The 15,455-nt window shown below is 38.2% G+C and overlaps 1 protein-coding gene and 1 long non-coding RNA gene across 2 annotated transcripts in view; both read left to right on the top strand.

Moving 5' to 3' along the window:
• Positions 1-15,455, top strand: part of LOC146674668 (basement membrane-specific heparan sulfate proteoglycan core protein-like) — a 75,764-nt gene that overhangs the window by 24,454 nt on the left and 35,855 nt on the right. Inside the window, exons 17-21 of the mRNA XM_085401112.1 lie at positions 5,609-5,611; positions 6,764-7,027; positions 7,150-7,428; positions 8,915-9,178; positions 9,301-9,579. Of these exons, the coding sequence (XP_085257238.1) occupies positions 5,609-5,611; positions 6,764-7,027; positions 7,150-7,428; positions 8,915-9,178; positions 9,301-9,579 (1,089 nt within the window). The remainder of the gene's footprint in view (positions 1-5,608; positions 5,612-6,763; positions 7,028-7,149; positions 7,429-8,914; positions 9,179-9,300; positions 9,580-15,455) is intronic.
• On the top strand, positions 12,129-13,339 carry LOC146674671 (uncharacterized). Its single transcript, XR_014909560.1, has 3 exons — positions 12,129-12,220; positions 13,069-13,138; positions 13,289-13,339. It is a non-coding gene; the product is annotated as an uncharacterized LOC146674671 (long non-coding RNA).

Here is a 15,455-nt window from a genome sequence, read left to right as displayed (position 1 = left end):
ACAAGTCAACAAGTGGTCACCGTACTCTAATAGCTCAGCTGTGCTGTAGATGGGTTTCCCTCTTCACTATCAATCATGTCTTTGTCCTATAAAGTGGGAGAGCAACTACAACTACACTGGTGACTTTTCATTTTGTCCTGTTACCATTTGTAACTAATTTGTTGACTTTATGTCATTTTAGTTTCTAATAAAATGTCATGCAGTCCTGTGTTCCCTGATTTAATTAAATCTGTGAATTAGGATGCAGAAGCAGAGAGTTTAGAGGTTTTATTGCAGGGTTAATAAATGGTGGTGTGAGAGAAATTCTGCACAGACTCTGAGTCTGAAAGACGAACAGTGTTTGGAGTCTGCTGTTACCATCACAGCTGTGTAGGTGGCAGTAATACAACTTTATGCTGGTTCTCAGCTACTAATGAAAAAGAAGTGAGCTTCTTACAGCTCTTCATAACTTACTGTTATTATTGTATTTTTATTTTATCTGATCAGCAATAATTCAGGTCGTTAAAGTGTTTGAAATGTTATTAGTGTTATTGCTCATTATTATTACTGTGATTAGTGTAACGGCTTTAGGACCCAGGGGATCAAACAGAGGGTATAAAAAAGGAAGTAGCAGCAGGTGCTCTTCTTCTTCTTCTCTCCTTTGTTCTGATGTGAGGCTGTGGACTGTGGTGTTTGTGGGATGCTGCAAAGTTTTGGAGTGTGAACAGAGTGTGCTGAGGAGATCGTGTCACCATATAAGTGAGCATACTGCCCTTTAGCAGAGATTCAAGGTATAGACTGAATGTTTTTAATTTATCTTTCTTTAAGCCTTTAAATTAGATTAATTTAAATTAATCTTTAAATTACCAGTTAAAATATTATCCTACAGGATCGAGGCCTCAGTGCTCCTGTGTTTTTGATTATTATATTAGTGTATTTTTGTTTATTTGATCAGCAATAATTCAGTTTATTATGTGTTTGAAATAAATTGAATGACTGAATCACACTTAAAAGTGTTTTTTGTTCTTGTTGTTTTATGCATTTACTCTGAGTGTGTGATTATTGTGCTGCTGTTACAGTCTTTCTGTTTTACTTCTCAGCACTGCCATCATGTGTCTGAATACACAGCGTACAGTCAAACTCAACAACCTCAGTTAAAGATTTGCTAACATTTAAAGCTGTTGAGCACCAGTGCAGGTTATTTTTGACCTGTGTTTGTGTTTTTGAATAAATCTCTTGAAGTTTTTGCAAATTAAAAATGTTGTATATTTCTGATGGATGTAAAACTTTTAAAACACTGAAAGAAATTTTAAATAAATTCAGATCTGCAAAGAAATGCATTGATTATGTTTTATTCAAGAATCAATATCAAAACAGTATCACAAGATCAAACTGCAAAGAATAACGTCTTTACTCTTCTGAGCAGCTTACATGTGTGTGAAAGACTGTTGGTGGTCACCATCTTTTCTGCCACAGGCTTATTTTTATCCACTGACAGGCCTCATGGTTTCTGGTTGGGTCACCATGAACAGAGGAAATGCAGCCTGTGGTTTCAGCCTCAAGTCTTCAGTGTAGCTGATGTTTAGTTTTATGTTATCAGCTCACAGCAAAGAGTTAACAAGGAGCACAGACAAAGAGCACAGTATGAATTTCACTTTGACCTCTGTGTGCATGACACATGTTTACATGATGTGCCTGTACTGGAATAACAGTAATGACAATCAAATATTCAGTTATCTTTATAAAATAGTGCCTCTTCTTCATCATTTTTCATTAATCAATGTAATAAATCCGTAAATCAAACAATCATTTGCACCAAAGTTAATTTATTCAAAGCTAATAATTTAAAACAAAATGAAATTTCTTCATATTTTTGTTCATTTTTTGCACTTTAAGAAAAGTTTTTTCTTTAACGTGTGAATATTTCTGTAACTGTTGGTGGCCTCATAGCTGCAGGCTTATCTGCACCATCTCTGCACTTAAACATTACAGTGACTTCATTATTTCCATCAGCCTGCAGAACTAAAATGAGGAAGAACAATTGAAGCTAAATATGAGCTGCCTTCCAGATCACATGCTTTAGCTCTGACAGCACAGACAGATGATGAGGAGACTGTGAGACGTTAAACAGGCAGAATACAGAGCTCAGAGTTTTACACGTTCTGGTTTGTTGTCTTTCACACTCCTTAAAACATGAGAAAATATTTACTGATCTTCATTTTACTATAAATAACACCTCGGTGTGTAAATTGCCTTGATTGCTAATTTACTGTTAATAGTTAATATTTATTATTATTATCTGAAAAAGAAAACCATAAGAATCTAAAATCTAAAACAAGATGCTAAAACAGGGCCAACTTTCTCTAAATGTAATCACACAGAGCTCAGATGAGTAGAGAGTGAACAGGCAGGTGTGTTTTTCCACAGCAGGTGTGTGTTTGCACAACTGAAGGTTTGCAGGTTGAACACTGGAGAAGATCAGAGACAGAAGAAGACTGGATTAAGTGGATAAACTACAAGGGTGATTCTCTGCAGTCAGGCTAGTTTCCTCAGTGTGCTGTAACTCAGTGAGTGGATGAACAGTCGGTCCTTTTATGTGCAGCTATTTGAGGATGGAGAACAAATGTGCCAACCTGAGCTGACTGGAGCAGGTGAGGAAGATGACTAACACATCCCACTGACAAGGAAGAGCTGTGGAGCTGTGACAGACTGTGGAAACATCAATGAAAAAAGGCAGAAATCTAATAATTGTTTTATTACAGTCCTGATATCAGACCTCTGTTTATTTGTTTATTAGAAGCTCAGATATTAACCCTCTAAAGCCTGAATCATAAATAAAATGAAAACTTTTTAAAAGCTGGTGTGTTTATTTGAACCTTCTAAAAAATAAATATTTTTCACATGAGGTGGAAAAAATCTTTTTTAGCTGCATCTGGCATTTTTGTACAATTTGTTGCTCAGTTTATCTTCAAATAGAAACATTAAAGTTTCTTTTTAACACATTAAACTTTGAGTTTCCTTTCACAATGTTCACAAATCTTTTAGAAAACTGGTGAAAATATCTTTGAGGAATCGTTGAAGGCTCGTTGACTGATGTCAGCCATGTTGGATGTCTCAGCTGAGGGCTCTGCATGAGTTGCTGATCCCCGCTGGTTAATCTGTGCACTGCATGTGTGTCTGTAGACATCAGGTTCTTTAACGTGAGCAGAAAAGGCCAAGCAACAAACTTTGTTAAAGAGGATGAAAAGAAACTTGATGAATGTTGGTCGGATATTCTTCTGTCAGAGGAGACAAAGATAAATTTGTTCACATTCAGTCAGACAGATCAGTGAGTCTGTAGTTGTGATACTGAAGGGTGGAGGCAGGACACGACAACAAAGATAAAACTATGACCTGCAAAGTGTGTCAGTAACTAAGCAACAGAGCACCTTTGTATATCACAGAGAAAGGTAGGAACACTAAACAGGAAAGAAACTTAAATGTTTGCAGTGGACAGGAAATGTGAACACGTCACACAACTGCTGTGGTCAAAGCTACAGGAGCTGTTTGAGGTTGGTGTAAAAGGAAGGAAGCACAGAGAGGCGATAGAAGAAGGAGCTGAATATAAACTCTGGTCTTATCTACATTAAGTGCAGCTTCTCTTTATTAAGGCAAAGTCGAAACCTTTGAGATTAGATGCAGATCAGCGTGCAGGGCTGGACGTGAGGATGGGGCACTCTTTGCTCTGTTTGCTGGGGTTATTCTGTGAGTACAATACACACCTTTACTGTTTGAATGGCAGCAATGAAGGAAAATGTTTCTCACTGGTGACAATTACAGTGTATCACTGCTTTAACCTGTTTACCTGACAGCTTCAACACAGCAGACTAGATGTTTCCAGCTGGTTTCACAGCTAATAGAAACACATATATTTGGTGATGAGTAATAACTGTGCCATGTGAAGATTTAAAAAAAAAAAACTCAGTTTATATATTTATTGTGATTTTGTCAGTTGTATAATGTCTGATGATGTTTCATTCATTATTTTAGTGCTCGGTACAGTCAGACATGGAAACACTGAAGGTGAGAAACTGTTTTCTTCTTCTTGTGTTGCTCTAAATGACGTCCTCTGTGTTATATTTTGTATCATGAACCAAACATTTCATTGATTTATTGGTTAAAATGTTAATATAACCATGTTAACTGTGTGAGCAATCAAACACACACCCACGATACAAACTGTACATTTACTGAAGAGCTGTGGCTTCATACATGTGGATTTTCTTTTCATGTTTATCTGATCTGAAAACATCAACAGTGTGTGTAGTGCAGATTATCTCACTGAGTTTTGCTGTTCTTCACATCACACTGACCTGTGATGTGAAGAACTCTGCTGACTTTGAATATGACTGGTTCAGAGAACCCAGTGTTTACTCTAACCAGAAGATCGCAGTAGCTGGTGAATCAAAGGGAGAACTTGTGACCTCTAAAGGCGGCATCTACGCCTGCAGAGGACGTATAAAAGGGACAAATTTACTCACAGTAGAAAGTGATCCAGTCATCATTCAGGAAACTGGTGAGTTTAAAAATGTCATAAGAAATAAAACAACATGGATTCCCCACAGTTTGGAGATCAGAGGGGGATAATATTATGACAAAAACTTATGTTACAAAGTGATTTACGGCCCCAACCTGCCAAGTTATTTCTGAATATATAAAGTGTTATAAAGTTAAAAAATAATAAACAATAATGGGGTTATAATATTTGATAATACTGTTTTTATTTTTAATGATAATATGTTAATCAGTCAGAAATTAAATGTGTGGCTCAGTCATTCATAAACGTGTTTTGTGATTTGGCCCCTGATGCTCCAGTTGTCACGGTTCAGCATTTTGAGTCTCGTGTGTTTTGGTATTTTATAATATGTTTTATGTTCTGAGTCCTTTGCTGTTTTGATTATTGTAGTTATTATTATTATTATTATTATTACCCCAGGATCAGTTATGGCTGTTACGGTTTTAGTTCTTAGGTTTTGTTTTATGTGTTCATGTTGTGTTTACTCTGTGCCTTTCTGTCCCACGTTTCAGGTCTCTATGTTCTGTCTCAGTCTCTGTTAAGTTTACATGTCTAGAGTTCAGTCGGTGTGTTTCCTGTTTTATTTTGAAGGTCTGCGTCTCATGTCAGTGTTTCTAGTTTTGTTTCCCTTGTCTCGTCCTGCCTAATAGACCCTGTGCACGAGAAAATGATAACTTCCTGCTTTGAGACCGGATGTGAGGTTGTACATTTCTGGTAGCTTTACTTTGTGGTCAATTGCTACTGCGAAGATATCCTCCAAAATCATGTCCAGAACACAAAAACTGAAAGATCACGTTAAGTTACAAAGAGCAGAAGGTGGGAACACTCACCACTGTGTGTCATAAAAAAATCTAATGATCAATTTTGACGTTTAAAGAGTTTAGATCAATCAGTTGTTTACATCACTCAACACAAGCAGAACTGCATCACTGCAGCAGAAGACACATCGTCCACATTCAGAAGCACATCTCTGTATAGTGACTGGTCTTATAATTTAAACAGGCAAATGTTCAGCATTCAAACTACAGGTGAAGAATAGTCAAACCAGATGTTTCCCTGTTATGTCGATATCAGCTAGTCAAGCACACACCTACACAGCATGTTAACAAACCGTGAAAAAAGCCACACAAAAAATGAATGATTGCTGGTAACGGTTTCTATACATTAGTATTTATGAAGGGTATGTTGTGACTTACCTTCAAAATCACAGTGGTCCTTCGCTATGACGCGGTTCACCTTTCAACTCGCTGTTTAGCAGATTTGTTAGTGCAAGTTTGCACGGTTTTTTTTTACGTCACATTGTGTCCTGCATCCTGATCGCTGCAGACGATCTCCTCCGTGCCGTCTCTGCTGCACAGTACACAATCGCTGCATCGATGGCTAGCAGTGTGACTCTGAAGTGCAGTCACACTGCTTTTTCCCCAACAAACACAACAATGTCGACGAAACGTTTACCACCATCAAAAAAATAAAATTGGCTACTTGATTTCACCTATCGCTGGTTATTTTTAGAACATAACACCCGCGATAAACGAGGGACCGCTGTTTACAAATACTGAGAAATATAGAATTTAAATCCTTTCTCTGTTCTGCTCTGAGGCGCGGGGGGAAAAATATCGACAGGTCTATGAACAGCATCTACATATATATTCCGTAAATGCCCAAGACATCTCAAGAAATGTAAATCTCACCTCGATTCATCAATTTGGTTGACTTGTTTTGGAAAAAGCGGCAGTAAACAAGGAGCGAATATAACACCGGAAACGAAGCGCCCTACAGGAGTTTCCCCACCAGAAGTAGCATATGCTAATGTGCACATAGTCTATTACTCCCAGCTGTGCTCTCCTTCTGTGTCTCATTCCCTTCATTATACTGCAGCTCTGTTACCATGTTGAGACAGAAATCAGAGAAAATTTGAAATGTCTTAAACTGCAAGGAAAGAAAAAAACAATATAAAGAAAATATTTGTGTAGATTTTGTTTTGTTGGAATTTGAGTGACTTGAAGAAATCTTTTAAAATTTAGGATATTTTACATTTACATTGTATCAGGTGTATATTTTCTTACCTGATTTTTCATAACAGCATATAGACCCAGGGCCATATCCATTTACCCAGAGTCACTAACTGAAAATCTTCAGATCTGTTTTAGGTATGATTGATTGTTTTTATGCAATTTTAATGAATCATCTGCATATTTATATAATTTTCCTCCTTTTTCATAACATCAGATAAACCCAGGGCCACACTGACAGCAGGAACAAAAATCATACCAGTAGGGGGCAGTGTGACACTGACCTGCTCTGTGCAGAGCTCTGATGGATGGAAATATGAGTGGTTCAGACGAACCCAAACAACCTCTGAAGGTAAAATCAGAGATCAACAAAACAGAGATATCAGAGTATCTCAAGGAGGAATCTACAGCTGCAGAGGAACAAGAGGAAACCCAGTTTACTACACTGATAGAAGTGATGATGTCACCATTGAGAAAACCTGTGAGTTCAGTAATTTAGTTTGAAATATACATTCACTCATGATTATCAAACATACAATGTTAAGTTTTCTGTGTTGATTTCATGTTTCTGTTTGTATCTCAACTGTTAATATGTGTGAACAGTTTCCAATAAAGTTGTTGTAAAACAACAACCCAACTGGCCTCAGATATTCAGAGGTGAGACAATCACTCTGACATGTGAGGTGCAGGAAGGAGGTGAAACCACTGAGTGGGAGTATGGATGGAGAGGACCCAGGACACCCACACAGTGGACACACAATAATGATGTGACATTCACAGTTTCTGAGTCCAGCAGTGGAGACTACATGTGTAAGAGTCGACGCAGAGATGACTCATATTCTTCAACAGAGTGGAGTGAAGCCTTCACATTGTCAGCATCAAGTAAGTCATGTTTGTTGTGTGATCGCCATTTGACAAATGTCATAATGGTCAGCACAGGATGAATTCAATGGTCTACAAAGCATGTTACATTGTTAGTCAGACAAAGAGCTGCAGCTGATAGTAGCCTCATTGTAGACAGTTTGTCACCACTTTGTGTCATGAACCTTCAGCTGGTATAGAGACGCCAATGCTGACCTGCTGCTCCATCACCTGAGGACAATACTGACAGAAATAAACAGAGATAATAATAATAATAATAATAATAATAATAATAATAATAATAATAATAATAATAATAATAATAATAATAATAATAATAATAATAGTAGTAGTAGTAGTTTACAACAAATAACAATAAATCTACAGTTTGTATTTTTTTTTAAGTCATTCTGGCCTGTCCTCTCATAAAACGCTGCCATTTGTTAAAATAAAACACACACATGACTGTGTTTAATACAAAAAGCAATGATGACCAATTAGATTTAGAGCTCAATTGAAAACATTTATGGTTGGAGCCACACCAGCTTCACTCCAAAAAAGACACCAGAGCAAAGCAGCAGATGGAGGAGAATCGAGGGAGGGAAGTTAAAAATATAACATAAACATAAAAATATTGTTACTGTTACTATGACTACCATAATCTCCACCACTAGTCACCTCCAGCAGGAGGATACTGAGATTGAGCCCTTTAAAGTCACTCACAGAACCTGAAGATGGTCCAGTTCAGTGTGTGTGTGTGAATGTAGAATCACATAAGTGATGGATATGTTTGATTTACTGATATTATTAATGATGTGATTTTTGATATTTGATGTTAGTTACTGTCTCTGACTGTATCAGTGAAGACCTCCCTGCTTTATCACTGTAACCAGTAGCATTTATTCATAATGTGTGTTCAAATATTCAGAAATAGTATAAAATACAGAGTATCTTTAATTAATTTTATTATGGAAACTTTTTTCATGCTGTGAAATTTGAAACTTTAACCAGGACTGCTGTATTTTACCTGTTACTTTGCTCACAAATGCTGTAATCGATCATTACTACATGTATGTGTTTTAATGTATAATAACAGCAACAGCAGATAAAAATATAGTTTTAAAAAGGAAAAGAAACATTTAAACCTTCACAAAAGGTGACTTCTTTCTATTATACAGTATAAAACAAACACCAAACATTTCCCTCTTAACACATCATTGTGTTTCCTTCAGCAGTGAACTCCATTAGTTTACATTCAGTGTAACTTCTTCAGGCCAGAAAATGGACAAATAGTTTTACTATCCTTACTTTGTGATGTAAGAGTTACTGCAGCTCTGGCATCATGTTGACATAGACACAATTCAGCAACAGAAAATCAAACTGTCTTAAAGTGCAGAGAAAAAAGTTTGTTCTTTCATCTGGGGAGTTTTTAAAGTTTAAATGTATTTTCTTGTATTTTTAGTCAAGAGGATGAAAAATGTATATGTTTCCTTTTTCATAACATCAGATAAACCCAGGGCCACACTGACAGCAGGAACAACAATCATACCAGTAGGGGGCAGTGTGATACTGACCTGCTCTGTGCAGAGCTCTGATGGATGGAAATATGAGTGGTTCAGACGAACCCAAACAACCTATGAAGGTAAAATCAGAGATCAACAAAACAGAGATATCAGAGTATCTCAAGGAGGAATCTACCGCTGCAGAGGAACAAGAGGAAACCCAGTTTACTACACTGATATAAGTGATGATGTCACCATTGAGATAACCTGTGAGTTCAGTCATTTAGTTTGAAATATACATTCACTCATGATTATCAAACATACAATGTGAAGTTTTCTGTGTTGATTTCATGTTTCTGTTTGTATCTCAACTGTTAATATGTGTAAACAGTTTCCAATAACGTTGTTGTAAAACAACAAGCCAACTGGCCTCAGATATTCAGAGGTGAGACGATCACTCTGACATGTGAGGTGCAGGAAGGAGGTGAAACCACTGAGTGGTGGTATGAATGGAGAGGACCCAGGACACCCCCACAGTGGACACACAATAATGATGTGACATTCACAGTTTCTGAGTCCAGCAGTGGAGACTACATGTGTAAGAGTCGACGCAGAGATGACTCGTATTCTTCAACAGAGTGGAGTGAAGCCTTCACATTGTCAGCATCAAGTAAGTCATGTTTGTTGTGTGATCTCCATTTGACAAATGTCATAATGGTCAGCACAGGATGGATTCAATGGTCTACAAAGCATGTTACATTAGAGAGTTAATACCCTACAGCTTATGACAAAATTTGATCCGAAGTGATTGATGGCCCTAATCACGACCTTTTGACCTCCCGCCCCTCCCCCCCGGAAGCGTGTAATGAGCGTGACGAATCGCATCCGGAGAAGGGGGGTGGGAAACCCCCCCGCGTGACGAATCGCATCCTGAGAAGGGGGGGTGAACCCCGGAAGCGCGCCATCTGTTGCTAAGCGTGTCGAATTGCATCCTGAGAAGGGAGGGGGGGGAAACCTCCGGAAGCGCGTCATCTGTTGTTGGGAAAAAAAAGTTTTTAGAGGGAGGGGGGAAACCTCCGGAAGCGCGTCATCTGTTGTTGGGAAAAAAAAGTTTTTAGAGGGGAGGGGGAAACCTCCGGAAGCGCGCCATCTGTTGGAGGAGAATAAAAAAGCAGAGAGGTGGAGTCCGTCACAATTTCTAAGGCACAGACACAAGATGGATTTCCTTCTGCAGCCCAGCAGCGTTCCTGTGTCCGATGAGATCTGCTCTCCCAAAGAAGAAGGCTTTGAATATGACATATTCAATCTCGATCCGGACCTTATGACCCTACCGGAAATACTCCGGAAGTGTCTAGTCATTTTCAGACCTGTTGCGTCATGTTCCCTAAGCACAGCGGTGATGCAGCAGCTGATTCTGTGATGTATAGAGAGACAGAGCGGGTGTAATTTTACTTTCTTAAGCTGCACCGGCGTTTGTAATGGAAATAAAGAGTGACTTCCTGTAGAGATTTCAATAGTATTTTATTTTCCTATAATACAGACGCTGTAAAAAACCTTTAAGATACACCATAGCTTGTGATGAAAAGAAGAACTTTCTATCCGCTTGTAACCTACAGGCTGCCTATGTGTAAAAAACGAATAAATATCCCTTAGTGAATACTACTTTTCCTTTTGAGAGACTGAAAAACAAACCATAATTGCAGCGACAGGCGATCTTGTTTCACACACACACACACACACACACACACACACACACACACACACACACACACACACACACACACACACACACACACACACACACACCCCGCGGGCCAAGGAGGAGTTTTTTTCTTCAATACTTTAACAATAAGTTTTCTCAATAGATAGAAAATGATGACGCTGAGGAGTCAACATCCGATATTATCATTGCTTGTAACCCGGTAAATAATTTCGTACATCTCCCCATAAAACAAGTCTTAGTGGAAAAAAGCTCATATTCGAATAAGTTTATTAAAGCACCCCCCTCTGTGGGAAAGAGTCAACCATGAGGCGAGTTTTGTCAACAGCAATTGTCCATTTGGTAAAACAAATATCCGTCTCAAAGTCATATTTTACCGTTGCAGAATGCGGAAAACAGAAGGCACACACACACACACACACACACACACACACACACACACACACACACACACACACACACACACACACACACCGCGGGTCAAGGAGGAGTGAGACGGCAGAATAGTTTTTTTCTTCATTACTTTTACAATGGGATTTCTCAATAGATAGAAAATGATGACGCTGAGGAGTCAACATCCGATATTATCATTGCTTGTAACCCGGTAAATAATTTCGTACATCTCCCCATAAAACAAGTCTTAGTGGAAAAAAGCTCATATTCGAATAAGTTTATTCCCCTCTGTGGGAAAGAGTTTTTTTCTCAGAGTCAACCATGAGGCGAGTTTTGTCAACAGCAAGAACAAAGCCAGACAACTGTTGCCCATAAGGTAAAACAAATATCCGCCTCTAAGTCGTATTTTACCGTTGCAGAATGTGGAAAACAGACAGCGTTCACAAGAAGGCATTCAAAAAAAAGGAAATTGGATACCCCAACTCTCCCGACTGCACACACACACACACACACACACACACACACACACACACACACACACACACACACACACACACACACACACACACACACGCTTGCATAGATAAACTCTGAATATAGTAGTGGGACTTCAGCTGTTTATGTAACTTACTATCTTAAGACTTTTGTGTCTACAATAATTAGTTTCCTTGGAACCAGATCCCTACCTGTTAATAATTCTCCACTGTACCCATGGTTCAGAAAATTACAGTCAGCCTGCCAGGGACACGTCACTCAGAGAGCTTTTAGAAACATGAGAGGCATCCATACATTTAGAGCACGGGCCTGTTATCAGAAAAAAGTACAAGCCGGAGTTGAATGGTGTTCAGTTTCACCTTCCTTCCTGTTGCTCTATGACGTAGTTTGAAACAGAAACCACAAGTGAGTCAGTCTCGGGTCGAGGTTAGGATTTCCAAAATCAGAGTTCACACACATGTAGCTCTTGATCATATATGTTCATATGTTAACAGTCTTTTTCTTCCCCTTCTTTATTTCTGCGGGAGTCAGGTGGCAGGAGCTCTGTGGAGGTATTTCATCTCCAAAAGCATTGAGTATCTGGACACTGTATTTTTCATCCTGAGGAAAAAATTTAACCAGGTCACCTTCCTGCACGTCTACCATCATTGCTCCATGTTCACGCTCTGGTGGATTGGCATCAAGTGGGTGGCAGGAGGACAGTGTGAGTAGCTTACAACACAGCAGACATCAGCTATATGATATATATATGAATTTATCAGCATTGCTGTTGATAAAGCCTTCACCGGCTCTGTAGTTTTGTGGTTTATACTGGGTGAGGGCTGGGAAGAGACACAAATGCCTTGGTGGATGCTTCAGGAAGCTAAACCAAACATGTGGAGCTACTTGTCTATAAACCTTTTATTCACTACTGGTTAATGTATTCATTATTGTTGTTTGTTGAGCTTATTATTATTTTTTTTTTTTATAATATGCATCTGCATATTAACAGCCATGCTAGCAACTCTGTAAAGGTATACCACAGGCAGAGGAGCACTTTGAGCTAAGTGCTAATGCCAACAAGGCAACATGTTGAGAGTAATAGCATTTAATCGCTGAAGTTTACTATTGGGTACAATGTTTATCATGTTCACAGTATGTATTTAGCATGATAACACGCTATCACTTGCTAATTAGTAAACACAGGTGCAGCTATATGTATATTTGCAAGTAGATGATTGTGACTGAGAGTAAACTGAGTCTGAACACTGATGAGGAAGCTAGATGACAAATTTCACTGAAACCCACAAGCATAGTATCGTCATATGTAGCTTGGATAGTTTAATCTGGATTCATGGGCCCCTGGACCTACACTTGTTTGTATCTCCCACCCCCTCAACTATTGTCTTTTTATTGGATACAGACAGCAGGAGTTCAGAGCAACTCAGTTTAAGATTTTTTTTAACTATAGTAAGCAGAACAAAATTAAAAACTTATTGTTTCTTCTACTGCAGCATTCTTTGGTGCACATATGAATGCGATGATCCATGTCCTGATGTACCTGTATTACAGTCTTGCCTCCTGTGGACCTAAGATCCAAAAGTACCTGTGGTGGAAGAAGTATCTGACAATTATCCAGATGGTAGGTTGATTTCCAGGGTGGCTGATTTTGAAATTAAATATACTGATTGTAGGGATCATTTGACTGAAAATCATTCTTCTTGCTATGAAAGAACGGTGAAAACACAATATGGTGCAAAAGCATAACTCTTATTCTCTCTTTGGGGCTCAGATTCAGTTCCATGTCACCATCGGTCACACGGCCTTGTCTCTCTATCTCTAAAGACAGAGCACATATCTGAACCACTGGAACACAGAGGTAAGAGAAATCTGTGGAGATACATGCGAAGGATTAAACTATAAATTAGTTAATATTAGATTATTTCTGCCAAGAAAAATGTTGCCTGAGTTGATGTAGCAGTAATCTTGTTTGCGTTGGCCATGTTTCTTTTGGTTTGTGTTACCTTACCTGCTTTTCTTTCATACTCTCTTTAGGTAATAAAGCCACATCTTTACCATGAAGCTACCTTTGGCTCTGGTGTTTGCACTCACCCTCCCCATCATCAGGGCTCAGGTTCCCCACTGGGGCCCGTGTCCAGAGCCTGCTGTTCAACCCCCCCGTCAGCCTTAAACAGGTACCAGTGACGATGCAGACTGTGCAGAATATGCTGAACACATTAGGCGTGAATGTCATGAGATACTTCTTCTCTCGCACAGTTTGAAAAGGAAAAAGCTGACACCACAAACATTATCAGAGATTTCTGTTAAACGAGAATTTATTAATATAAATATTGTTTTCATGTGAAAAAATAATTTAATTTATTAAAAGTACTTTTTATTTATATAGTTTATAATATATATATATATATATATATTTTTTTTTTTTCAGCATTTCAGCATAATCTTTGTTGTAAGTCAACTCAGTACCCAAAGTATTGTGTAAGTAAAGCTTTTCAGTACCTTTAATAGCATAGAAATGTGCATACATTAGTACAATAACTGAATAAATGAAGACAGACTTTTTCCCAGAGGGGAAACTTGGCAAAACATTGTGTTTAATTACTTCCTCAGCTGGTGTAGAGTAGGTTTTTATAAAACACATACCATATATCAGAGTATGTAGATTTATTCATAGTCTGCCGACCCCCTCTTCTTCTTCTCTGTGTTGGTGTTGTTGTTCGTGTGCGTGTGTGTGCGTGTGTGTGCGTGCCTTAGAAGTCAATTAATACATTAGCCATACTTAAAAAACATCTGAATTTCATTTAGAACTGAGATTCTAAGTTGTAAGCAGAAATCTTATGCACAGCCAGAAACATGTTTCCCCACTTTCACAATGCTGAGGTGTCAAATCCACAACCCCCAACAAATGGTTTGTTACACGCGGGTGTGAAGGGCAAGCTTTACTTACACAGCCTCACACACAGTAGATTTTTAAAGTTTTTGGGTACAGGGGTTTAGCCACAGATGCAACATCCACTTTTGATAAAGATCCCTCCACCTGTTTATTTCTTAAGAAATTAAGCATCTTTATTAAGCTCTTATTTATAATTGTCTACACAATAATAGACACCGTGTGCTCTGTGACATTATAGTCTTCTACTGCTGCTTCCATCGGTTTGCATTTTAAACTCCCGGCCTTTCAGTTTGTTATGAACGACTTTATATCACAAAATGTTAGAAATATAAAGTGATCCATGCGACTTTTTTATTTTTTTTATTTTATTTATTTTTTTATTTTCTGTTTGATGGAAGGACTTAAGACACGAGTTATTTAAACAATTCTAAATGACAGTGTGATGGCCATAGCACTTTATGCGGGTCAAATGTGTTAAGGATAATGTTTATCAATGTAAAATTGCAAAGAACTTGTGGATAGATTATAACATTTTGTAAACAGTTACCTCAGAAGCTGTACTGGTAGATCTATGTATGTAAGGTAAAACTATCCACAGTACTTCCACTTAAGTAGCTAAACACATAAAGTCACCCTTACCAATAATCCGCTGCTCCTTGAAAAAGTAGCACAAACAGACAACTGATTGAGCAATGATAAGTAGAGCTACCCGAGGCCGAGACTCAAGCAGAAGAAAATTAAAAGTTGTTGTTTTTGTGGCTCGAAAAATTAAAGAAAGTATGTTTAATAATTCAACAAGACCCGCACCTTCAACACATGTACATTCAAATTTTGGAACAGGCTCAACATTGCTGCTGTTCAATAGTTTTTATCCGTTTGAAAAAGTCATTTTACGGCTTTAATGTTTCCAGCTGATAAGGAGAATGAGTGCGTTTCAAATGTGCGTCCAAAGGCTTTAAACATCTGCTTTGTCTGTAACGACAGTATCAAACTACAGAGCATTGTTTTTTACTAAAATTCAACATTTTCCGATGAAAATTTGGCT

This window comes from Rhamphochromis longiceps, linkage group LG3 (genome assembly GCF_057381845.1).
Source record: "Rhamphochromis longiceps isolate RC_006_pf linkage group LG3, R_longiceps_female_GT1.1, whole genome shotgun sequence".
Taxonomy (NCBI): domain Eukaryota; kingdom Metazoa; phylum Chordata; class Actinopteri; order Cichliformes; family Cichlidae; genus Rhamphochromis; species Rhamphochromis longiceps.
The sequence above is the reverse complement of the archived record's forward strand: the minus strand, read 5'-3'. Positions and strand labels throughout refer to the sequence as shown.